At 43.1% G+C, this 25,932-nt stretch overlaps 1 protein-coding gene across 6 annotated transcripts in view; it reads right to left on the bottom strand.

Annotated features, from left to right (window-relative positions):
• The window catches only part of TPD52 (tumor protein D52), a 119,133-nt gene that overhangs the window by 30,032 nt on the left and 63,169 nt on the right, over positions 1–25,932 (bottom strand). The window contains exon 1 of one of the 6 annotated variants that reach the window (XM_089899023.1): positions 12,195–12,361. The exons of 4 other annotated variants lie outside the window; for them this stretch is intronic. In XM_089899023.1, the coding sequence (XP_089755149.1) occupies positions 12,195–12,333 (139 nt within the window). In that variant the 5' untranslated portion in view covers positions 12,334–12,361. Of the gene's footprint in view, positions 1–12,194; positions 12,362–25,932 lie in introns of those variants that run through there. One more of the 6 variants, XM_089899024.1, reaches the window with a different exon arrangement.

Here is a 25,932-nt window from a genome sequence, read left to right as displayed (position 1 = left end):
TACAGACACTTGCACGTGATCTATTGTATATTAACTGCATAAGAGTAGTTTGATAATTACAATAACAATAATTAGTAGCATAACAGTGCCTACCTGAAAGGTGTTTACAGAATTGTTAAAGGCATAAAAGTAATACAAATAAAACAATTCAAAAACCACAAGCTAGAGTGGCAAATAGGATCTCCTTCAAGTCCTCTCATGCAAAGACAATACGTGACAGGTACAATCAGTGGATCAAAAGGCTCAATGAACAGCTGCTTCTGCGGGTCTCCTCTAAAATATCTTCAAGCAGATTGCCCAAGTACTGATAGAAATCTCATCATGTCACTCCAGCTTAAAATGGTTCCTTTAGTAGCTCCTTGTTGTTTTCAAAGCAACTTCGACCACGTAGTTTAGCACACAAGCCTCACTGGCCCCATCCCCTGCTATCTGGCACTGGAACCTCTTACTCCAGCTTGAGTCATATCAAACTGCGGACACGGTGCCGTGCTATGTACGGCCAGAAACCACTGAGGAGGGTCCATGTGTGCTTGCAAATGTATGCCCTATACCAGATTATTCGACAAAGGTGCGTGAGACTGAGGATGGGATACAAGCATACAGGCAGCAATCGTATGAGGCAAGAGAATAAGAACCACAACAGAGTTCATTACAAACATTATTTTATTTTTAATGTTTTGCTCAGACCCTCTCAAGTTCTCCAACTAGGACAGGACCCAACAAAGCGCAAGTAAACTCAGGTGCTGGGACCTCCCTGGTGGTCCATGGTTAAGAATCTGCCTTCCAATGCAGGGGATGCAGGTTTGATCCCCGGTCAGGGAACTAAGATCCCACATGCCGCAGGGCAACCAAGCCTGCGCGCTCTAGAGCCTGCGCACCGCTACGGAGAGCCTGGGTGCCGCAACCAAGACCCGATGCAGCCAAATAAATAAATAAACAAACAAAAAACTCAGGTGCTAAACCATGCCTTAAATAGCAAAGCTTCTTTCACACTTTTTAATAAACACTGTTTTGCAAATCTACTTATGGGGGAAGATGCAATATCTGATTACTAATAATGCTTTACGCGTAACTGCCCAATTCCAGAAAGAATCTAAGAGGATTCTCATATTAATCAAGAATTTAGTTGAGCTACCAGGGAAAATAGGAATCTCAGAAAAGGGCGTTCTGGGGTTGTCCACAGTTAGCTTCGGGACCTCCATGATGACCTTGGGATTTTATACTCAGTCTAAGAAAGCTGGTAATTACACGTTCTGCTTTTTTCATATTAGCCTGTAGGTGGCAGCAAATTATCAATATTAAAATTTAAAGGCGAGGTTTGTTTTAGGATCATCGACTAGGGAAAAAATTGGAAAATTAAGGACATGAAGGAAGAACAGAAACATAGATATCGAAATCACCTGCAAAACCTAACAGTCATGACTTAGGAAAATTATTAATAACCATAGCCGCCACCACAAAGTGCATTCTATTTATATCCAAATCTGAGCTAAGTGGTCCCAATACATTACATCATTTACTTGCAACACTTCTGTGAGACAAGGATCACCATCACCATTTACAGATGAGGAAACTGAAGCTTACAGAGGTTAAGCAACTTGCCCATGATAACATACCTGAATACATGGTGGAGTTAGGACTCTGAACCTGAATATTTTTATGTGAAAATAAAACTTCAAATCATTCATTGTACAAAGCACAAATAAAGACAAGAGTAGGGGGCTGAAGGTCAGACTTGGGAGATACCTAGAGGCAATAATAAATAAGACTCTGTAAAAAATGGTAGAGTAGATCAAAAGCAGTCTTTTAATCATTTCCAACCATATAGTTTCCTCAAACCTTGTTATGTGTTTCTAGGTATTATCCCATATCTTATATGTTCAGTAAGAGTAGAGTATTTATTGCAGAGGTAGACTCTGGCATGCTGGAAAAAAGATATTAATTTCTCATTCATAACATGAAAGTTGGGACATGGAAATGTACATCAGTATAGATTACTGATAACTAATGGGAACCTACTGTATAGCACAGGGAACTCTACTCAGTGCTCTGTGGTGACCTAAATGGGAAGGAAATCCAAAAAAGGGGATATATGTATACATATAGCTGATTCACTTTGCTGTACAGTAGAAATCAACACAACCTTGTAAAGCAACTATATTCCAATAATTTTTTTAAAATATAGATTACTAAAAACTATAAATAATTCAAAAATTCTTATTTGATCATTAATTTTAATGTTCCTCCTCAGAGTCTGACAGAAATCTATTTTTAAAAGACAGAGAAGAGGGAGAAAATATGACATATTTATTGAGATCTAATATACCAGCCACCGTGAGGGGAGACACATTTACATATTATCTAAAAAAAAAAACAAGGGCAAGAATCTTACAACCAACACCCAATGAGCAAAGCAGTATTTGCAGTATTTACTTCCATTAGGAAACTGAGGTTATCTGAGGTTCAGTAATGTGCCCAGAGTCACAGAAATTAAAACGCAGGTCTTTCTGACTCTAAACTCTTACTCCTTCATGTACACTTTTCGTAGAGAAATTCCAAAGATCAGGGGGAACAAACAGCAGGTCACAAGGGAAGCTGGAAGCAGAGGGCTTTTTGTTCCCTGCAAGTGTGAGAACACACGGGGTGCCTGGCTTGAAAGTCACAGATACCACTATCGAGCCCAAGTGACTGCAAATCAGTGATAATTCGTTCCATCAGGTTACTAACATTTTAGCCACTTAATTCTTCTTCTAGTTGTGCAAACAGATTGCCAGCCTGTCTTCAGCTGCATGCATGGGATCACCCTGAAGAGTTTCATCTGGGGAGGAGAGCCTGAAGCCCACGGACAGGAGAAGTGTTGGTTGCCCAGGTGGGAGACCCACTGCCAAGGGAGCGATGGGGATGAACCAGGAGAACGGTGCCCCTTCAGTCCTGAGACACAATTTTTTCTTCTACATTTTACATCTTTGAACTGGAGATCATTGTACAGCCAGCCAGCTAGGCAGTCCTTGTGGCACCGCTGTTTGTCACCTGTAGCTGGGCCTCAAAATGTGCAAAATGGGTGTCAGTGGCTTAGAAAAATCACAGACCTCTCTTCTAAGAAAGGCTGTATCACAGGCGTTTTGTGAGAACAAGATAAATAAAACAGACATGGAGTATTTCTAACTGAAAGGGAATTCAGATAAGTCAGGCGATGCACGTGAAGATCTTTCAGGAAAACTTGAACTGAGCTGACTTTAAAAAGGATGCACGGGGGCTTCCCTGGTGGCGCAGTGGTTGAGAGTCCACCTGCCGATGCAGGGGACACGGGTTCGTGCCCCGGTCCGGGAAGATCCCACATGCCACGGAGCGGCCGGGCCCGTGAGCCATGGCCGCTGAGCCTGCGCGTCCGGAGCCTGTGCTCCGCAACGGGAGAGGTCACAACAGTGAAAGGCCCGCGTACCGCAAAAAAGAAAAAAAAAAAAGTATGCAGAGGAGTGTTATGATCAATGTATATGTCTGAATAAATCTGAAAAAATAAGCATAAAATTTTAAGTGACAATTTTACTTAAAATAAAATTTGTTTTCACTTAAAATAAGCTAATTTTAAGTGAAAACATTGATTTTTACTTTAACTTGCAGCAATTTTTTCCCTTAATGAAACGTAAAATAATGGTACATCGTAAAATTCGTAAAATCTGTGGTGTCTTTGATGTGATGAAACATGATACTTTGGACGTCAGAGAATTCGTTAGTACTTTGAGGAAAATGAAGTTCTTAGTGTTTTGCTTCAGTGGAAACATGTCTGAGGAGTGAGAACGGTGGGGAAGAACGAGGAATAATGGGGAAAAGACTTCAGTCTTGAACAGTCTCCAGTTCCAGAAAACAAGGTCCTGAAGTCACACCCTTATCTTTTCACCTCAGGACTCATAGCGCCCAAAATAAAGCAAACGTTCATAAATATTTCACTTGAACTGACTTATTTGCTAAAGATTTGTTCCAACTAAGTTTCTCTTTTCTCCACTCTCCTCCTACCCCATGCATAGCCATCCATTTGCTACATAGTCCCAAAAATTTCAACCAGGGAAGGAAGTAAAGCTTTTTTGATACATATTTAGAACCTACAACTACAACTAAGCCACAGTTGAGAGTTTGGTGGGTACCTCCCTGCTCAGGTGTGGTGGGTGCAGCCCCTATAGTGGAACCCTAAACAGTTCTCTCTTCCCTTCAGTTCTTCGTCTTTCACCTTTTTTTTTTTTTCCAATCAAGGCCAACTATTTCCCTTCAAGACTTTCTACGATTATCAACTAAAAAAATTTTAACCATTTTCATACACTTTTAGATCTGAAAAGAATTTTGGATCATTTAAATCCAAACACTTCACTGCGTAAAGACAGGAAACACAGGGCAGAGATTTTTAAAACTAGATGGTGTTGTGGGTTGACTTGCGTCTCCCCCACCCCCCAAAAAAGATACCTTCTACTTCCAACTCCCAGGACCCGTAAATGTGTCTTTATTTGGAAACCGGGTTGTTGCAGATGTAATCAAGATGATATCATACTGGATTTAGGTGGGCTCTGATCCAGTGGCTGATGTCCTTATAAGTAAAAGGGAGTCCGAACACCGGGACCCGGAGAGAACATCATGTAAAGACCCAGAGCGCACAGAGACACAGGGAGCACGCTGTGTGACGCTGTAGGGCAGAGACTGGAGAGATGCAGCTGCCAGCCAAGGCGAGCCAAGGGTTACCAGCGGGGAGCTAGGAAGAGGCAAGGAAGGATGTCCCTGCAGGTGTCAGAGAGAGCATGGCCCCGCTGACACCCTGATTTTGGACTTCCAGGCTCCAAAACCGTAAAAATAATAAATTTCTGTTGTTTTAAGCCGCTCGGTCTGGGGCACTTTGTTATGGTAGCCCCAGGGAACTGAGCCCCAGGAAACTGAGCCCCAAACCCCGTTACCTGTTTAAAAAATAAAAAGGCAGGGGCTTCCCTGGTGGCGCAGTGGTTGAGAGTCCACCTGCCGATGCAGGGGACACGGGTTTGTGCCCCGGTCCGGGAAGATCCCACATGTCGCGGAGCGGCCGGGCCCAGGAGCCATGGCCGCTGAGCCTGCGCGTCCGGAGCCTGTGCTCCGCAACGGGAGAGGCCACAACAGTGAGAGGACCACGTACCGCAAATAAATAAATAAATAAATAAAAAGGCAGTAATTCCACCTAGCTCTCTTTTTATAAGAATATTTTAAAGGACCACGAAATCAAGGGTGGGCACATACTCAGTGTTCGATAAGGATTTGCTGTTTCACCTTCCTGGGTCCTACAAGTCGTCCTGGCGATTTCCTCTCTCCTCCTCCACGACGCTTGATTCACAAGGCTCACTTCCTCACTTCCCATCACTCTCCAACCCCTCCCTCAGCATCTGCCCCTCCTCCACCCCTTCAGCTAAGGACAGTCCTCCGTCACGATCTCATGTGACATCTCTAGGCAGCGCAGACTGAACCTCACTCTGAAGTCTCCGGTCCTGACACCTCCCACTGTCCTCCCTGCGTTTTTTCCTACCTCTCTGAGATGTGCCTCCATCCCCCTCTCCCAAGGAGTCCACTTCACCCTCCACCACCAATCCCACTACCCCTGCCTTAGTCAAGGCTCTTCCCATGTTTTGCTTAGATTCTTGCCCCCAAAGCTCCTTGATGGTCTCTGTCCCCTCCAATCCATTCACTGCCCTGCCAACAGAGGGATCTTTCTAAAACATGACTCTCACCACGGCACTCCTTGCCTGCCATACGTCCTTGTATGGCTGCCCACCTGCTAGTAAAGCTCACTGCTCTTGACAATCTGGAGCCCACCTATCCCATCTCCTGCTACTGTCCTCACGCCCACACCCACCCCCATGTGCTCACTGCATCTTCCAAACTGCAGTTCCTCTGCAAACATGTTATTTGACGGGTTTATTTTTTTTAAGGAACGTATTAAGAAGTAAGTTAAGATAAGCTGCCTCCCGTACTTATTTTTCCCCTCTGACTTTTTTATTATGGTAAAATATATAACATACCATTTGCCATCTTAACCATTTTTAAGCATGAAGGTCAGCGGCATTAATTACATTCACGATGTCGTACAACCACCTCCACCCTCTCTTTCCACACATCACGCTCTCCTTTCTGTCTTTGCACATGTTATTTTCTCTTCCTGAAACCCTCTCCTTATTTCCAAGTCCCATTCATTTCAATAAGCCAGTAGGAAAAGTCTCCTGCTCTTGGAGGAAATTCTCCAGACCTGGTGGCCCGGGCTGCTCTGGGCCTAATACCCCTCCGTATATTGCCTACTGTACTTAGAACACAGCCGGCTGGGCAGTATTTGACCTTAGCACTGCGCTCCGAACACGTAGCTTCGGCCCCGCACAGTATCTGGCGCAGAGTGTCTGGCACACAGGAGATACTCAGCAATACTCTCTGAATAAATGAATTGTAGGAAGGCATCCCGTGGAGTCAGAGGGAGAGATAGGAACCCCGTCTCCCATCCTGGTCTACCTTGCCCCTCTTTTTATTTTATGTATTTCATTCTCACTTCACTGCTTTCACCTAAAAACAGACGTAACCTATTTAAAACAGACGTAAAATGACACTTTTCTGAAGCAATGCAACTCTGTGTCATACATAATCTAATAGATTGTTACCATTTGGAGCAGGGCACCTATCTTCATGTTACACAGAAGGTGTGTACACAGCAAACACTCCGTGGTTGAATAGGTGGGGCGCTAATGGTCTCAGAGCAGGAAGAATGTAACATCAGCCACCTCCAAGAACATTCAGTTAGGAGGGAAGAAGGTGCCACAAGAGAAGTGTAAGGTATCGGCTATTGAAGTCTGAATGTTAACACTGTCTACCCAAGGGAGAATTTGTAAGAGGATAATCAAGGCCTAGAAGCTTCTCTGGAAAGTAAAACTGTATACACCTCTCTTACACAGTTTTCAAAGAGGCAACGATGGCTTTAAGACAAGAGGAGGAATAAGAAACTTCAGTCTCTGGGGTTGTTTTCTTTAAGCATATCCAAGAAGAAATATGCAGCCCCTTTTTTTAACCTAGAGGTACCAAAAAAAAAAAAATATATATATATATATATATAAAACATATAGTTCAAAATATCTTTAGTGGTCATATCCACAAAGGTCACAAGATAAAAATTTTTCCCCTTAAAAGTCTGTGCTTGGGGCTCCAACTTTCTGTGCCTTATTCTTTGTTTCCGGATGTAACAAAATCCAGAAGAGGGGGAGGAATACTTGGAGGTCCTCACACCAAAGTGGTTATCCTTAAGAGACCCTAAAAGCAAAGGATCCACTTAAGACGAGGCTTCCCAACTGTGACATGGTGGACATTTAGAGCAGGACAGTTCTTGGCAGGGGGTATCCTATGCAGCGTCCCATGGGGCATCCCAGGCATCCACCCACTCAGTGTCTGCAGCATCCCCTCCTGCACCCAGTGGTAGCGACCAAATCGTCTTGAAATCTCCTCCAGATGTGGCCAAATGCCCACAGGGGGGCAAAAGTGCCCCACTGACTTCGGGCAAGGGAGGCTCTGACACCTGCTATTTGACACTGATTCTTTTCAGAAGAAAGAGATCCAGGAGCACGGGCTGTGAAGCCTTGATACTCCTTAAGGCTGTGATTTTCCCGTATTTGCTCATGGTGAGGACAGTAAAACCTCAGGAGAGAAAAATGAGTGGAGTAATTGTCATGGAGACAGCAAGCAACAAGAAAGCTGAGGAAACTCGAGTCGCTCCACCCAGGGAGGTGACCCAGGAGCCCAGGAGATGGACTCCTCATCAAAGAGGAAATTCCTGCAAGCCGGGGAGGGGAGGCAGACAGCACCGACGCAAAAGGGGGAAGACGGGCCACCGTGCTCCTGGGACTCAACTCTGAAAACAGGGCCCGACACAGCAGTCAACTTCCTGCCCAAGAAAAAAGGTCACCCTCCCCGAGCTTCACTTCCCAGGAAGAGTGGAGGAGGAAGAAAAGACAGCAAAGGGAGAACATATTCGTATTTTCAAATGTTTCATGTGCCTCTCCAGATTTTTTTTTTTTTGGATCTGCAATATATTGTAAAGATGAATAACTAATTATGGTTAATATAGAAACAATTTTAAAGTCCTAATTAACACAAGTGTGTAAGAAACATAATGAAGAACACATTCTTTGTTAATGAGGAAAGAATTTATCTCAAGGTTTTATTTCCCAACACACTTGCTGGAGTTCCAAGAGTTAGAACCAATCCCACAGCATGCAGTTTTCACCATACCAAGAATCTTTAAAATTTGTATCCAGAATCATATTGATAAAACCAGTTAACCTCTCTCCAGATATTCTTAAACTGACCCTTGAATCTCTTTCATCTTAAAAAAACAAAAAAAAAAAGAGAGGAAAAAAAATCTTTAGCCAATTATTTCAGAGCCATCTGTCCCCACAGCCCCAATCAAGTGTAAAACTGGCAAAACTGGGGCACTCCATGAAAGGGGGTGAAAGGTCAGCCATGGAGGAATTTGGGGATCCCCAACGGGGAAGTCACTCCATCCTCAAATCTCCTCTGTAGGAATAAGAAGGTTCCACATCTCTTCAATTCTCAGATTTTTATTTTGTAAACCATATATTTGCTATTTAAGACCTTGACAATCCTGAAAAACTTTCAAGAAGTGATGACTCCTTCCCTAAAAAGAAAAGAGAATGGCACAGAATAGAAATCAAGAAGGGGTATAAAAGAGAATGAAAAGGACATTTCAGTTCGAGTATTTCCCGTGTTGTTAGAGTTTCAAATACGACAGCACGAAACTAAAATGTCAGAGTTTTAAATGGCTCCTATTTCCTGAAACCACTAGAAATAACCAAAGGGGTTTTTTTAATAAACTAGGGCTGCATCTTTCTGTACGTTAGAAAATCCTTAAGAGAAAGAGTGAGTCTACATAAATAACATTTGGGAAGTTTTCCTTGTAGATGTTCACAGGATGGAAGAGAAAAATGCAGCCAAGGAAACCAGCTGTGAGGCCACTCTGCTGACCGCATGGCAACATGGGAAGTTCAGGTCCAAGTGGCACATGAGGACTCAACAAACTACCCCACTTAAGACCCTTGACCAAAGGAAAGGTTAGGCCTTAAATGATTAACCTGTTGTATGATATCCGTTACCAGACAGGTGGAGATTTCCTGTGATCAAAAAACAAACAAACCAAAGGAAAAAAAAAAACACACTGGTTTGAGAACTGAGGGTGAGTATGAGTCCCGACTTAGGCTAAACTTTGTGATTCGGGGACTTAACACCTCTCTTGGCCTCCATGTTCACATCTGTAAAATGAACTGCAGTGTGATTTACTCTTTGCCACTTTCATTTCATTCATTCATTCATTCACTCATTCATTCAACCAACAATACTTGTTGAACCACAGCTGTCAAGCACTGTTCCAGGTGCTGGGGAAAAAGCAGTGAACAAAAGACTGACACCCCTAATGGAGCTTTGTATTCCAGAATCTGAAATCGGTGTTTTTCAAACTATGCACTGTGAAATCCATTTAGCAGTACCAAATGAGCCTTTTTAAAAGAAGAAATGGAATAATATAAGATATCAGAGTACATCACACATAGTAAGGATAAGTTCTGTTTCACAGGATTCTGCTTCAGCTATTGACATTTGTATCTATGAGAGTTGTGGATCAAGAAGTATATGGCATTTCTGAACGTGGGCTGGCTGTACCAAGAGAGTTTTAAAGTCCCTGATAAAAGACCTCTTTTTGTTCCAGGCACTGGCCCTCATCCTGTCCTTCACTCAGATTGCTTCTGAGGAACATTCTACCCACAGATTAAATCTTGTTACCTTCTCATTTGCCCCATGATGGCATTTTGGATAAATATCAAAGAATATGTTTTTCAGATCAGTGTTCCCAGCCTTTCTGAGTATGATTCCTTTTTTTTTTTTTTTTTGCGGTACGCGGGCCTCTCGCTGTTGTGGCCTCTCCCGTTGCGGAGCACAGGCTCCGGACGCGCAGGCTCAGCGGCCATGGCTCATGGGCCCAGCCGTTCCGCGGCATGTGGGATCTTCCCGGACCGGGGCACGAACCCGCGTCCCCTGCATCGGCAGGCAGACTCCCAACCACTGCACCACCAGGGAAGCCCTATGATTCCTTTTAACATCAGTCCTTTTTTTGTACTACTTGTCTTCTGATTAGGAAAATGCATAGTGGTCAATAGCCACGTGAGCTGTTAAATGGATTTATAACGTAGGAATCCATCCTAAGCACTCCTATCTAGAAATACAAAGGCTGCACACATACAGAAGACGGTACTCATTCCATCTACGCCTCACACTTGATGTTCAAACAGATTTGCAAGCTTCTTGCGCCCCGAGTTGTCCTGGGCACAGAGACTGGAGAGCCCCACTTTGATTTGCTTATTTTAGAACCACCATGTTCTTACTAGGTGACTGCTTATGGGGGTTTCTGTTTGTTTTACTGCTCTCTCCACTGTTCCTTTTTTTTAAATTATCACAAACTAATAAATCTCACGAGCACTGGTGGGTACACGAGTTTGTTTTCAGTTTTTGTTGTTCACTGCTTTTTTTTTTTTTTTTTAATTATTCTGTGTCTAATCCCATGAGCCCAGACTCTTACAGATTGCTAGTAGGAATTGGGGAGGTAATTGTTCAAAATTCGCCTAGAGACACACTCAACCCTACCCACTGCTTCTGTTTTAACAGAAAACGTCCAAAGGCAGCAAATACTACAGCTGGGAAAAGTAAAAGGAGGTGGAACAGAGACATAAAAAGACTGAGAGATACCTCAAACGAGCGGCAGAATCCTCCTGGGAATCTCGAAGCCTTGCACACTGATCACCAAGATCTACCTGAGGTCAGGTCACTACGGTCCCAGCTCCCACGGCCAATGTCACTTAGGCTTCACTCTGTCATTGAGCTCTAACTTCCTACTGTGTGTTGCTCTTGAAGCATTTCCTACACATAGGACTGAGAGGTGAGGATGGAGGAGGTCATCCTTTGGGGGCAGGCACCCAGCTGCTGCTTGCCAGTCCCCAACTTCTGGAGATCAGCTCTACCCTGTTACTGTCAACAATTTTCCATTCCTGGAAATCCAAACTACACCCCCACAGGTGGCCACGGATTGTGACCAATGGTGAGAGGCATGCTGCTTTAGCGTGCTCCCTAAAATACTTACAACTAGGTTTCGTGTTGTGGCCTTTACCATCTTTTCCCAAATTTACCCACTTTTTAAGCTTAAGAAGGGAGAAATGTGACCTACTCTTCGTTAGTAAGGGAAACATTAACTTCTAGGAAAATCTGCTTACTTCTCTGGCAAGTCACAGAGGTCGTTTAACCATCTCCAAGTGTTAGCTGTAAAGTGAGGGGATTGGCTTGGACGTGGCTGAGGCTGCTTCCAGCTTTGTGCTGCCGGTACCGATAAACTAAGCTCTTCCTTGATGGTGGCTCCGGGCCTGCAGAGCAATCTTAGAGCAGCACATGGGAAGCAATGACTGCTTCCAAAGGTCTAGCAGCTTTGAGTTTTTCTCTTAAAATCTCTCACCTGGATATCTCTGCATGTTGCTCACAGTATTCCAGAACAAAATCCAGGCCCTCCCTTAGCAGAACCTTGAATTTAGTCAGTGTCTCAGATGCTTAAGCCTCATTTTCGCAAAGACAAAATTGGGGGGAGGGGGGATCTTCATAAATTACATAGGTGACCAGAAGCGTTCGGATTCCCCCATTTTTGTTATTTATCAGCTCAATGAACTCTAAGTGATCAGAAGACCTCTAATGCCCATACAAATAGTTCTACCTTTAAAATCTACTCAATATTCTGTAATATCCTGTATGGGAAAAGAATCCGCAAAAGAATAGATATATGTATACGTATGACTGAGTCACTCTGCGGTACACCTGAAACTAACACAACACTGTAAATCAACTACACTCCAATACAAGATTAAAAAATGAATAAAATAAAATCTAAGTTCCCATTTATTTATATATATTTAAATATATAACATATATTCTAAATATTTAATGAGCCATCTAGCTCTCTGCTTGGAATCTGTAGCAGCTTTACGAACCAGTGGCAACAGAGCAATATCCCGGTACCTTTTTACACTAAGAATTTTAAGGCCCGGCAAATCCCAAGTTGTGTACAGGTTTCATTACAGCAAACTTAACTTTAGAAAACTAGTAGTTACCAAACTTCTGAAGAGTAGGTGATCCTGGTGGGGATGTATTTCCACTAGGATACAAGTAGAGATAGTTTCTGTTCACTCCTGTGTTAAAATCAAACGGGGACTGGTAGTCCTCATAAAAATCCATCTCTCTACTGTCCATTCCAGATGAATGCAGAACGCATAGTTCTATCACCGCCTGCTATTCCTCGGTTGAGCGCTGCTCTGCCCGTATTCCCTTGGATCACTGCACTGGGCAACCTCGCGAAAAAAATCAAGCCCAGGTTTCTGAGAGCTTGGCTTCCTGGCCCAGGTGCAGCCGTCACGCCCTTGGGACAAGAGGGCTGTTTAATAAATGACTTCTCCCCAGCAACCTGAGGAAAGGCTCTAGTCACCACCCGCTGTTCATTTCAGCCAACAACCAACAACCTGGACAGGAAACCAAGCTTGCTGGAGCTTTCTTCAGTAAACAAAGGAGGACCTGGTGCCGCAACATGGCCCCGATGTACAAACAGTTCAAGCAAATGTCAGACACTGGCAGACTGACAAGAAACCACAATTTATTATTTTTTTAAATCACTCACTCAGCTGACCACAACTACACCAGGGCAGACTTAATCTTCTAGGACAAGGAAGGATTACCAGCCGGTAATCTCCCGCAAATGCCATCTGGGGGCTACTTGTTTTCCACCCTGGATTAGAGTGGAGTCCTGAGAGCCAAGCTTCCTGGTTAAGCGACCGGCTTTCTGTGTGTGGCTTGGTAGAGAAATAAAGCTCCATTTCCAAGATGACTTTATCTAAAGCAACGTCTGGCTTTAGTGTAACAAAAATGTCAGTCTGACTTGTCTTCCTTTCCTTTCTTTTCCTTCCCTTCCCTTCCCTTTTCTGCAAAGATGGTGTTTCCGTTTCAAGAGAAGAAAAGCCCTGCAGGTGAAGCGCCCAGGTCCCCCTGCCCCTTCCTTGTTAACCAAGGTCAGGCCTGCAGGGGTGGCAATAGCCTGGGCGCGAACTCGACCTGCACAGCAACCGTCCTGGTTGGCTTATAAAACAAAACTTCTAAGTCACCAGATCCACTTCCCAGCCTCTTCACAGACCCTTTCTGAGCTAACCCTGGCCTTTGCCAGAGTGACAGCATTTACGGTTCCTGCTGCTTTCACCCACGTGGCTCAGCTCATATTAAAGAGGTGAAAATAAAAGCAACCCCTCCCGTAGGCGGGAGATGGTCTGTTACTGCATAACAACAAAAAAAGGCCGTGTTCTACCTTTTCAAATCCACCTGATAAAATGGGAACTCAATATACTGTCCCTGGATTGGAAGCAAATATGAAACAAAATATTTTAAGCATGAAAAAAAAACAATCTGTGGCTAGTGTATAAAATATATATGCACCAAGACTGAGTCTATATTCATCTTAAGAGTTATCTTCTGTTTTTTTTCTGTTAGTCTCATGTTGTACTCTATTTTTGGCAAGTCTATCTAAGTTTTTAAAAAGTTTAGTTGTAACAACAACAACAAAAAATCAACCTGTGTTTTTCTCCTAAGAGATACCAAAATTTGGGCAACTATAAATGCTGCTTATTCTATATTTAGAAATAGAATAAATGGTTTCTTATTATTGGAAAAAATGAGTTGGCTGGTTTTTTGAAATCCATAGTATCTCTTACCGAGCTAGGGCAGGCATCACAGTTACGTTCTTGGACTAGATGTGGTTAATGGGGCCCCTCACCCTTTCAACACTCTACACGTGGTCACCAAATCACTGGTGGAAAAAAACATTTCTCCATTCTCATGCTTCCTCCTTGAGCCACAAGTGTTAGAAAGTGTTACAGGCTGATTGTTTGTGTCTCTTCACAATGCATATGTTGAATCCCTAACCCCCAATATGATGGTATTAGGAGATGATTAGGTTTAGATGAGGCCAAGAGGATTGGGCCCCTGATGGGATTAGTGTCTTCCCAAAAAAAGAAGGAGAGCTAACTCGAGCTCTCTCTCCACCACACGAGGACGCAAGATGAGAGCCATCTGCCAACAGGAAAAGGGCTCTCACCAGGATCAAATCAACCAACCTTGAACTTCCCAGCCTCCAGAACTGTGAGAAACAAATGTCTGTTGTTATAAGCCTCCCAATTCTGTGGTAACTTATTACAGCAGCCGGAACTAAGATAAAAGATATCAGCAATGACACAGGTAACAGAGCAAGCCGCAGCCACCTCCAAGCTCCTCAGAACCCTCAAAATTCCCATGTCCTTGATCTTTGGTGTGGACCCCCATGCTACACACTCTGCCTGAAATGCTGCCTTTTTTCTGCCTGCTAAGCTCATTCGTCTTTCAAGACTCAGGCAGAAACGCCATCTCTTCTCGGAAGCCCTGCCTTCTCCAGCTCTCCCTTCCTCCAGCAGCACACAGGATGTGATGTGTCCACCTGCCAGTCCCTCTGGGCCCGGACAGCCTTCCCTCCAGGGCAGGGGCTGCATTCTGGACTGCTGTCCTCGCTCTAATCCACGTGGAGTGAAGAAAGGAAATAACAGCTTATGCAGACACTGCATGCCTTATTTATAAACATGAGCATTCAGAATTTAAGTGATGTCTCAAATTTTTACTCTACTTGCTTAGGTATAATCTTAGGACCGTTATGTAAAATCTGTCTCTTTGAACCAGCTGTAGTTCTCCAGTCAGGTCGCAGTCAATACATTCTAGCACGTGAGGAAAATAAGAACAGCGAACCAGGGGTGGGAAAAACATGGGATATGTTAATGGAATGGCAAAAAAATTCAGTAGGCTCAAGATTCACAAACTAAGTAGAAGGGAGCCGTAAGATATAAAAAATGGAAGTGTAGCTTAGGGACAGACCATTAAAGACCTTGAGTGACAAATTTTTATACTTAATATAATGTGCAAAAAAAGCCACAGAAGGTGTTTGAGCCAGGGGGAAACAGGATAAAATGTTTTATAAAGATGACTCTGGAAACAGTGTATAGGATGCACTGTAGACAGAAAGAGGCTAAAAGAGGGGGGACTCACCGGGAGGATCCCACATGCCGTGGAGCAGCTGGGCCCATGTGCCACAACTGCTGGAGCTCGTGCGCCTAGAGCCTGTCCTCCGCGGCAGGAGAGGCCACCACAATGAGAAGCCCGTGCGCAGCAACGGAGACCCAATGCAGCCAAAAATTAATTAATTAATTATTAAAAAAAAAAAAGAGGGGGGACTCAGAGTCTACTGCCACAGTCCAGGCAAGAGGAATCACCTCCACGTTTTCCACCTCTATACTGAAGCACCACCAAGAGCTCTTCATCCAACGTGTACACATAATATGCCTTTTTCATCCTTTCCCTCTTTTCGTTCGTCACTGACCGCACCGACTGCGGACCTACCTGAAGCATTCCAGTGCGGACCAGCGCCCCACAGTGTGGCAGACATCTCCTGCTTGTCTCTTTAGCACCCTCTTTTCCTTGAAGAATCCCGCTTCACCTTCTCCACAGGGTTCCCGCGGGAGAGTCTTCCGTGGTTCCCGCCTCTGCCCCTGGGCACAGGCATGGGCTAGCGCTTCAGATCTGGCCCATGCAGATACCCCATCCCCGTGCTCACAGGGACTAGTCTAAGGGTAGATATCTGACCCCCAAAAGCACCAACTACAGGCCTTCCCTGATGTTTACTCAATGAGTAATGGGAGAAAGTGACTCTTCCCATATGTCCAGCTGGGGGAGCTGAGAGCTCTTTCTGTCCCCATGCCAACAGGCAAGAGAACCAGTGCAGAAACTGGGAAGGGACAGAGGGAGAATCGGTGACAGCAAAGGGACAGAGCAAGAGCATCTGAGTCCCTAGATCCAGCTGCCCTGGGGTTCCCAGTTATTAAACAGAGAAATTTCGATTCTGCTTCACCTACGGTTGGAGTTGGAGTCTATCAGTTCAATAGAAAGAATCCTACAATATCTACTTTCCAACCATCTCACACTATTACCCCACCACGTTTCAGCCAAACCTGATTTTCCTATTGCTTGAATATATCCTAAACTTGGCCTAGGCAATTTTCTCGAACTAGTCTCTTTTCCCTATATTTTTACCTGTCAAATTCCTATCCACTTATCAAGTTCAACTTAATAAGTCACATATGAATGGTCTGTATACAAGGAATGTCTACTTTAGTGCTATATAAAATGGAAAAAATAAAGAATACAAATGCTTCCTAAAAGTGGATTATTTAAATGCTAAATAGAACATTCACGTAATAGAAAACTATGCAAACGTGAACATGATGACGTAGAAATGTATATATTTACAGGGAAAGATATTCTTGATATCAGTAAACAAAGCAGGTTCCAAAACTGTTTGCACTGCATGATCCATAATTGTGTGATAATTGGAGAGACCAATCAACCAAAAGAGAAAGTGGGCAGAGAAGAAATCCCAGAAAAGTGTGTATGCACTGCAGTGCCAGCAGAGGGCACCCATGGGCAGCTCAGAAGTTAATATTCCAGCCAGTAAAGTATACACCACAGAGCAATAACCCACTGGATGACTCCTGTTAGTGCAAATGGAAACGGAGTTAAGTACTAATGACTACAAAGAATATTAAGTTTCTACCTGCCCGTTAACACATCATTCAAATATGTCTAGGCAGGTTCTCCCTAATTTTGAAAGAGTTCAAGAGATAGTCTATGGAAAAGCTATATATAACACACAAAAATTTACTTGGAGGGAGCTTGCAGGGCACACAGACAGACGATGCAATTGCCCCACAGGAGTGCCAGGCCACAGATATCAGATCCTGTGAACGTGTCATAATGACACAGCAGCCAGCTGGCCAAATACAGGACAATTTGATCACCAACATAATTAAGGATAGCAGTGGATTATAAACCATTAAAAATAGGAGTCCAAGAGTCCATATCCTATGGATAATTGCATTGTCAATTTGACTGGATCACGAGGTACCCAGATATTTGATTAAACATTATTGTAGTTGCATCCGTGAAGGTGTTTGTGGACAAGATTAACACTTTAATCGGTAAACTGAGTAAAGCAGACTGCCCTCCCCAAAGTGGATGTGCTTCATCCAATCTGTTGAAGGCTTGAACAGAAGAGTCACTCTCTCTGCCTGACTGTCTTCGAGCTGAGATATCAGTCTTCTGTGTCTGGACTTGGACTTGTAATGAAATTTACACCGTCATCTTTCCCGATTCTCAGGCCTTCAGACTCAAACTAGAAGTAGAGGAGTGTCCCCCTTATTAGTAAAGAATACGTTTCAAGACCCCCAGTGGGGGCAGAAACCATGGGAAATTTTCCTATACATACATACCAAGATAAGGTTTAATTTATAAATTAGGCACAAGAAGAGATTAACAATAATAATAGAATGATTATAAAAATATACTAATAAAAGTTATGTGAATGTGGTCTCTTTCTCAAAATACCTTATTATACAAATTTAATGCCTTTTCCACCTTAACTAAGGCTTTATCATGCACTGTGGCTGTTAACTTTCGCAGTCTGAGATGCAACAGCAAAACTAGCACAAATTTCTTTTTCCTTCTTCACAATTTCACAAATAGAAGATTCATTCTTACCGTAGATCTTGTCATCCCCAGCATACAATATTTTTCTTTCCTTAATTAGTTGAGAACTTTCATCTTTTCACTTAAAGGAAGCACTTAAAGGCTTCTCTCTGGCATACCCAAATTGCCAGCATCTCTACTCTTTGTGCTTTGGGGCCTTTATTAAGTAAAACAAGGGTTACTTGAACACAAGCTCTGTGATACCCTGACAGTCAATCTGATAACTGAGCTGGCTACCAAGTGACTAGCGGGCAGGATACACTGAACAAAAGGCTGATTCACGTCAAAGGAGGGGAGGAGTAAGACAGCACAAGTTTTTACCACACTACTCAGACCGGTGAACAATTTAAAACTTATGAATTGTTTATTTCTGGAATTTTTCATTTAATGTTTTATAATTGCAGGTAACTGAAAGCACAGAAAGTGAAACCACAGATAAGGGGGAATTACTGTATATCATCAACCTTCCTGGGTTTCCAGCTGTCACTGCTTGGGACTCCTCTGCTTCATAATTGTGAGGCAATTCTTTACAATAAGTCTCTTATTTATAGATACAGATGCAGATATATAGATATAGATATAGATATCCTACTGGCCTATTTCTCTGAAGAACCCAGACTAACATGCCATACAAATAATAAGTAGATCAATAAAGAGGAAGAAGGAAGCCTCTTAGAGAAAAACACTGCAACCACCGTCACCACAGAGACTCAGGCAAGAATCAGGAAGAAAGTTTTATAAGTGGGATATATACGTGGTCTTTTGGGGCCTCCCCACAGATTAATTAGGTGTTGGGATGGAAAATACAGTAACAACACGGGGGAGAAACTGAACACTACCTTTACTGGATGATCAACATTGCTATGACTCGAGAGGCAGGTGGACGTGAATCTTCAAATGTGATACCCTGAATACTTATGAGGTATTCACGCTAAGAATGCAGAACCTGGATCTGATTGTGAGGAAACATCAGACAAATCCAAAATGAGAAAGGTTCTTTTTTTTTTTTTTTAAAGAGGTAGAGGCTGCATTGTTCAAAAATGTTGATGTCATAAAAAGCTGTGAAAATGATCCACACTGAAGGAGACTAAAAAGACATAACAACTAGAAATGATATCTAATCCTAGACTGGGTCCTGAACCAAAGAGAAAAAAGAAATTCTATAAAGGACATTACTGGGTCAGTTTAAAAAAACTGGAATACAATGGCAGATGAGATAAAAGTATTGTATCAATATTGAATTTACTGAAGTTACAACTGTACTGTGGTTATGTAAGAGAATATCCCTCTCCTTACAAAGTACAAATGGAAGAATTTGGGGGCAAAGTGCTATGATGTACACAACTTTCTCTCTAATGGTTCAGAAAATAAAATACTATGCGTGCGAGAATGATAGAGCAGATGGGGTACAATGTGAGCAGTGGGTGAATGATCTGGGTAGAGTATGGAGCTGTTGTCTTAGTATTCTTTTTTTTTTTTTTTTTTTTTTTGCGGTACGCGGGCCTCTCACTGTTGTGGCCTCTCCCGTTGCGGAGCACAGGCTCCGGATGCGCAGGCTCAGCGGCCATGGCTCACGGGCCCAGCCGCTCCGCGGCATGTGGTATCTTCCCGGACCGGGGCGCGAACCCGTGTCCCCTGCATCGGCAGGCGGACTCTCAACCACTGCGCCACCAGGGAAGCCCGTTAGTATTCTTATTCTTGCAAACTTTCTGTAAGTTTGAAAAGGTTTTTTTAAAACTGACTGAGAAGAACTCCTCTTTATGGGGTTAAGTAGGCTTGAAGCAGCTGGAGCGGCAAGGAACAGGCTCTCTCTCCCAGCCATAATGGGGTGAAGTGCCACAAAGGGATAGACATACAGACCCCTTCTGGTTCCTGGCCACTGCTGAGACCTGAAAGGATTTTCTCCACCTTCCCCTGAAGAAGCAGCTGACTGACCCTCCGCTGGAAAAGGAGTCTCACCATCATATCTTTGCTGGTCACATCCTGCCTGAGGAAAACCAGCAGGACCCTGTTCCATGATCAGCATGAGACAGTACAGAGGCCGAGGGGTTAAGAAACACCACCGCCATTTCCCCCCCAGTGCCACGTAAGGAAACCTTGACTCAAAACCAAAACAAAACAACACAGAAAACAAACTTATGGTTACCAAAGGAGATGGTCAGGGGAGATAAATGAGGAGTCTGGGATTAACATATACACACTACTATATATAAAATAGGTAAACAACAAGGACCTACTGTATAGCACAGGGAACTATACTTAATATCTTATAATAACCTAAAATGAAGAAGAATCTGAAAAAGGATATATATACATGTATAACTAAATCACTCTGCTGCACACCTGAAACCACACAACATTGTAAATTAACAATACCTCAATTTAAAAAAAAGTACCATGAACCAAGCACACAAAAAGGTACTTAGTTTCAAATATGAAATCCAATTTAAAATCACAAGGGTAGAGGCTCCATTATTTACACAATGTCTCAATTAATCCTCGAAAAACCCCTCTGAGGTAAGCGCTATGACTGTCCCCATTTTTCAGATGGAAACAAAGTAGAGACAGGGTCTGTAAACATCCACGCCCACGTAAAGCTGGGATTTGAAACCACGTTGTCTGTCTCCAAGACCTGTCTCCTTTCTGCACCAGGAGAAAGCTGGACTGTAGTTAAGAAGCAGGTGAGGAACCAGAACCTCACATACCAATCACCTGAGGATCTATTACAGTGCAGCATCTGCATCACTAACAAGCACCAGACAAGGGGAGGCTGCTGGCAGGGGACCACACAGAGTAACAAAGTGATGGAGGACCTTGAACAGCAGGCTATGGAGCATGAACGTGATTTTCATAACAACAGAACAACAATTACTTGTCAGCATTTACGTCATCCTTATGGCAACACGGGGTTGGTAAAGTTATCTCCAGTTTCCAGATTAGTAAGGGTAAGGAACTGAAGGACAGAGCCCAAAAGTCCCATAGCAGGAATCCTCACACTGCATCTAAGCAAGGGAGAGCTGTGTCAAGCTATTAGAAATGGGAGGGAGGTGGTCAGAGCTGTGTTTTAGAACAGGGGTCCCCAACCGCCAGGCCATGGACTAGTACCGGTCTGTGGCCTGTTAGGAACTGGGCCGCACAGCAGGAGGTGAGCGGCCGGCAAGTGAGCGAAGCTTCACCTGCATTTACAGCCGCTCCCCATTGCTCGCATTTCCTCCTGAACCATCTCCCCCATCACTAGCATTACCGCCTGAACCCTCCCTGCCCCCAACCCTGTCCGTGGAAAAACTGTGTTCTATGAAACCAGGCCCTAGTGCCAAAAAGGTTGGGGACCATTGTTTTATAAAGATCGTTCCTGCCTCTATATGAACATGGATCACAGAGGGGAGATAGGAGATCAGTGAAACCATCAGCAGCACCAAGGCTGTTATGGACTGAACTGTGTCCCCCACAAAATTCATATGATGAAGCCCTAATCCCCAATGTGACTGTATTTTGGATACAGGGCTTTAAGGAGGTAATTAAGGTTATATAAGGTCATAGGGTGGGGCCCTAATCCAATGGAATGGTGTCCTTATAAGAAAAGACAAGACACCAGGGAAGCACATGCCCAGAGGAAAGGCCCTGTGAGGCCTTTGAGAAGGTGGCTGTCCACAAGCCCAGGAGAGAGTCCTCACCAGAAACCAACCCTGTTGGCACCTTGATTTTGGACTTCCAGCCTCTAGAACTGTAAGAAAATAAACTTCTGTTGTTTAAGCCACCCAATGGCAGCCAGAGCAAACTAATATAAAGAGTGTGATCCAGGGAGCAATAGTGGAAAGAGAAAGGCAAAGACATATTCCAAGATACCACGGAGGGAATCTTCAACAGACCCTGAAGTCCAACTGGATGACTGGGGTGTGGGGGAAATAAAGACCAAGCTCTACCTGTGATTCCCCAGCAGGAGCTGTGGAAGTCTGTGATGGCATCAATGAAGATGAAAGGAGGGAAGAGGAGTGGTGGAAGGAGGGAGAGAGGAGACTTTGAAGGACCAGAAAGTGGATTCCATTTGGGCAGGTTGGGTTTAAAATGCTCAGAAAATTCTGAATGTAAATGGCCAGCCAGTGGTTAGAAATTAAACTCTGGGGCTCAGGAAAAGGTTAGGGCCAAAGATATCAATGTGGGAAACCCCAAGACTATCAAGGAAGAGCCCAAAGAGAAGACAGGTCCTATGAAAGGAAGAAAGAAAAAAGGCAGTGAACACCTGCAAGTAGGAAGCAGGCCAAGAAGCCTGCAAAGAGCAAGAACTGCCCTTTGATGGTGATGATGGTGGTGGTGATGGTGGCGGTGGTGATGGTGATGATGATGGTGGTGGTGGTTGTGATGGTGATGGTGGTGGTGGTGGTAGTGGTGGTGGTGGTGGTTGTGATGGTGATGGTGGTGGTGGTGGTGATGATGGTGGCGGTGGTGATGGTGGTAGTGATGGTGATGGTGGTGGTGGTGGTGGTAGTGGTGGTGGTGGTGACGATGGTGATGGTGGTGGTGGTGGTGCTGCTGATGGTGATGGTGGTCGTGGTGGCGGTGGTGATGGTGATGATGACGGTGATGGTTGTGATGGTGATGGTGGTGGTGGTGGTGGTGATGATGGTGGCGGTGGTGATGGTGGTAGTGATGGTGATGAGGGTGGTGGCGGTGGTGGTGGTGGTAGTGATGGTGATGGTGGTGGTGGTGGTGGTAGTGATGGTGATGATGATCGTGGTGGTGGTGATGGTGATGGTGATGAAGACACATAACTAGCAAGTGGTGAAGCTAGGATTCAAACTCGGGCAGTCTGGCTCAAGCGCTCTCAAGAGGCAAAAAACATGGACAAAAACTTCAGTGACCAATACCACAGGAATAGTGGGAGGAGAGAAAGTGGACAGGACCAAATGCTACAGAGATTTATAAACAAGCCACTGGACTCAGTGTCCCGGTGATCCTGCATAGAAATTTTAGTCACAGCAATGGTAGAAGACAGGTAAGGGGGAGCAGAGGCCAGGGGAAGGACGAGAGGCTAGAAGTGAGTGAACAGGAGGTGGGGGTGGTTGGTCTGTATGTTCCTTTGTAGTGTATGCGATGGATGAGATAAAGAAGGCAGTTCAGGACGACATCCGTGGCTCAGGAGGAGGCTTCAATTCCTATACTGCATAATCCTGACTTTCTTTTGAAAGTATGTCAGCCCTCAGATTGGAAATTCTATGTTAGAATTGTAGGAAATACTCCCTATGAGAATGCCATTACTTTCTCCCTTTATTTTCTAACCCAAGGGGAAAAAAGTCTACTGTGGCACTGTGTTCTAAGAAAAAACTTTACCCCTTGGAACCCCCTTCTCCAGAAAAATGCACAAACTAGTAATATATTCAAATTATTCAGACCTAAATGCAAATCTTTAAGTGATAAATGAGTTCCAACCAACTCTATTACTTGACCTATTGACTTGCAAAGAAATTCTCACTTGGCAGGAGCTTTGAATGTTATGGGTGGAGTGTGTTTCTGCCCTCTCAAAATAACTGAAATTGAGCTCCTGTCCAATAAACAGGCCAGAGGCTTTTTTTTCTTTCCTTTAAGAAATGTTTTTGGAGATACTAAAGAGCAAGAGGCTTAAGAAAAATCTCAAACAACCTAACCTTACACCTAAAGCAATTAGAGATAGAAGAACAAAAAAACCCCAAAGTAAGCAGAAGGCAAGAAATCATAAAGATCAGAGCAGAAATAAATGAAAAATAAATGAAGGAAACAATAGCAAAGATCAATAAAACTAAAAGCTGGTTCTTTGAGAAGATAAACAAAATTGATAAACCATTAGCCAGACTCATCAAGAAAAAAAGGGAGAAAACTCAAATCAATAGAATCAGAAATGAAAACAGGAGAAGTAACAACTAACACTGCAAACATACAAAGAATCATGAGCGATTACTACAAGCAACTCCATGCCAATATAATGGACAACCTGGAAGAAATGGACAAATTCTTAAAAAAGCACAACCTTCAGAGACTGAACCAGGAAGAAACAAAGTATAAACGGACCAATCACAAGCACTGAAACTGAAACTGTGATTAAAAATCTTCCAACAAACAAAAGCCCAGGACCAGATGGCTTCACAGGCAAATTCTATCAAACATTTAGAGAAGAGCTAACACCTATCCTTCTCAAACTCTTCCAAAATATACAGAGGGAGGAACACTCCCAAACTCATTCTACGAGGCCACCATCACTCTGACACCAAAACCAGACAAAGATGGCATAAAAAAAGAAAACCACAGACTAGTATCACTGACGAACATAGATGCAAAAATCCTCAACAAAATACTAGCAAACAGAATCTATCAGCACATTAAAAGGATCATACACCATGATCAAGTGGGGTTTATCCCAGGAATGCAAGGATTCTTCTATATATGCAAATCAATGTGATACACTATATTAATAAACTGAAGAAGAAAAACCATATGATCATCTCAATAGATGCAGAAAAACCTTCTGACAAAATTCAATACCCATTTATGATAAAAACTCTCCAGAAAGTGCACATAGAGGGAACCTACCTCAACATAATAAAGGCCATATATGACAAACCCACAGCAAACATACTCAATGGTGAAAAACTGAAAGCATTTCCTCTAAGATAAGGAACAAGACAAGGATGTCCACTCTCACCACTATTATTCAACATAGTTTTGGAAGTCCTAGCCATAGCAATCAGAGAAGAAAAAGAAATAAAAGGAATACAAATTGGAAAAGAAGAAGTAAAACTGTCACTGTTTGCAGATGACATGATACTATACATAGAGAATCCTAAAGATGCCGCCAGAAAACTACTAGAGCTAATCAATGAGTTTGGTAAAGTTTTAGAATACAAAATTAATGCACAGAAATCTCTTGCATTCCTATACACTAATGATGAAAAATCTGAAAGAGACATTAACACTCCCATTTACCAGTGCAACAAAAAGAATAAAATACCTAGGAATAAACCTACCTAGGGAGACAAAAGACCTGTATGCAGAAAACTATAAGACACTGATGAAAGAAATGAAAGATGATACAAACAGATGGAGAGATATACCATGTTCTTGGATTGGAAGAATCAATATTGTGAAAATGACTATACTACGCAAAGCAATCTACAGATTCAATGCAATCCCTATCAAATTACCAATGGCATTTTTTACAGAAGTAGAACAAAAAAATCTTAAAATTTGTATGGAGACACAAAAGACCCCGAATAGCCAAAGCGGTCTTGAGGGAAGAAAACAGAGCTGGAGGAATCAAGACTCCCTGACTTCAGACTATACTACAAAGCTACAGTAATCAAGACAATACGGTACTGGCACAAAAACAGAAATATAGATCAATGGAACAGGATAGAAAGCCCAGATAATCCCATGCACCTATGGTCAACTAATCTATGACAAAGGAGGCAAGGATATACAATGGAGAAAAGACAGTCTCTTCAATAAGTGGTGCTGGGAAAACTGGACAGCTACATGTAAAAGAATGAAATTAGAACACTCCCTAACACCATACACAAAAATAAACTCAAAATGGATTAAAGACCTAAATGTAAGGCCAGACACTATAAAACTCTTAGAGGAAAACATAGGAAGGACAGTCTTTGACATAAATCACAGCAAGACCCTTTTTGCCCCACCTCCTACAGAAATGGAAATAAAAAAACAAATGGAACCTAATGAAACTTCAAACCTTTTGCACAGCAAAGGAAACCATAAACAAGACGAAAAGACAACCCTCAGAATGGGAGAAAATATTTGCAAATGAGGCAACGGACAAAGGATTAATCTCCAAAACATATACACAGCTCATGCAGCTCAATATCAAAAAAACAAACAACCCAATCCAAAAATGGGCAGAAGATTTAAATAGACATTTCTCCAAAGAAGATATACAGATTGCCAACAAACACATGAAAGGATGCTCAACATCACTAATCATTAGAGAAATGCAAATCAAAACTACAATGAGGTATCATCTCACACCAGTCAGAATGGCCATCATCAAAAAAATCTACAAACAATAATTGCTGGAGAGGGTGTGGAGAAAAGGGAACCCTCTTGCACTGTTGGTGGGAATGTAAATTGATACAGTCACTATGGAGAACAGTATGGAGGTTCCTTACAAAACTAAAATTAGAACTACCATATGACCCAGCAATCCCACTAGTGGGCATATAC

Source organism: Delphinapterus leucas, chromosome 17, assembly GCF_059928025.1.
Source record: "Delphinapterus leucas isolate spDelLeu-1000000601 "Yukka" chromosome 17, BTC_Dleu_Yukka2, whole genome shotgun sequence".
Lineage (NCBI taxonomy): Eukaryota > Metazoa > Chordata > Mammalia > Artiodactyla > Monodontidae > Delphinapterus > Delphinapterus leucas.
This window is presented reverse-complemented; position numbering and strand designations above follow the sequence as displayed.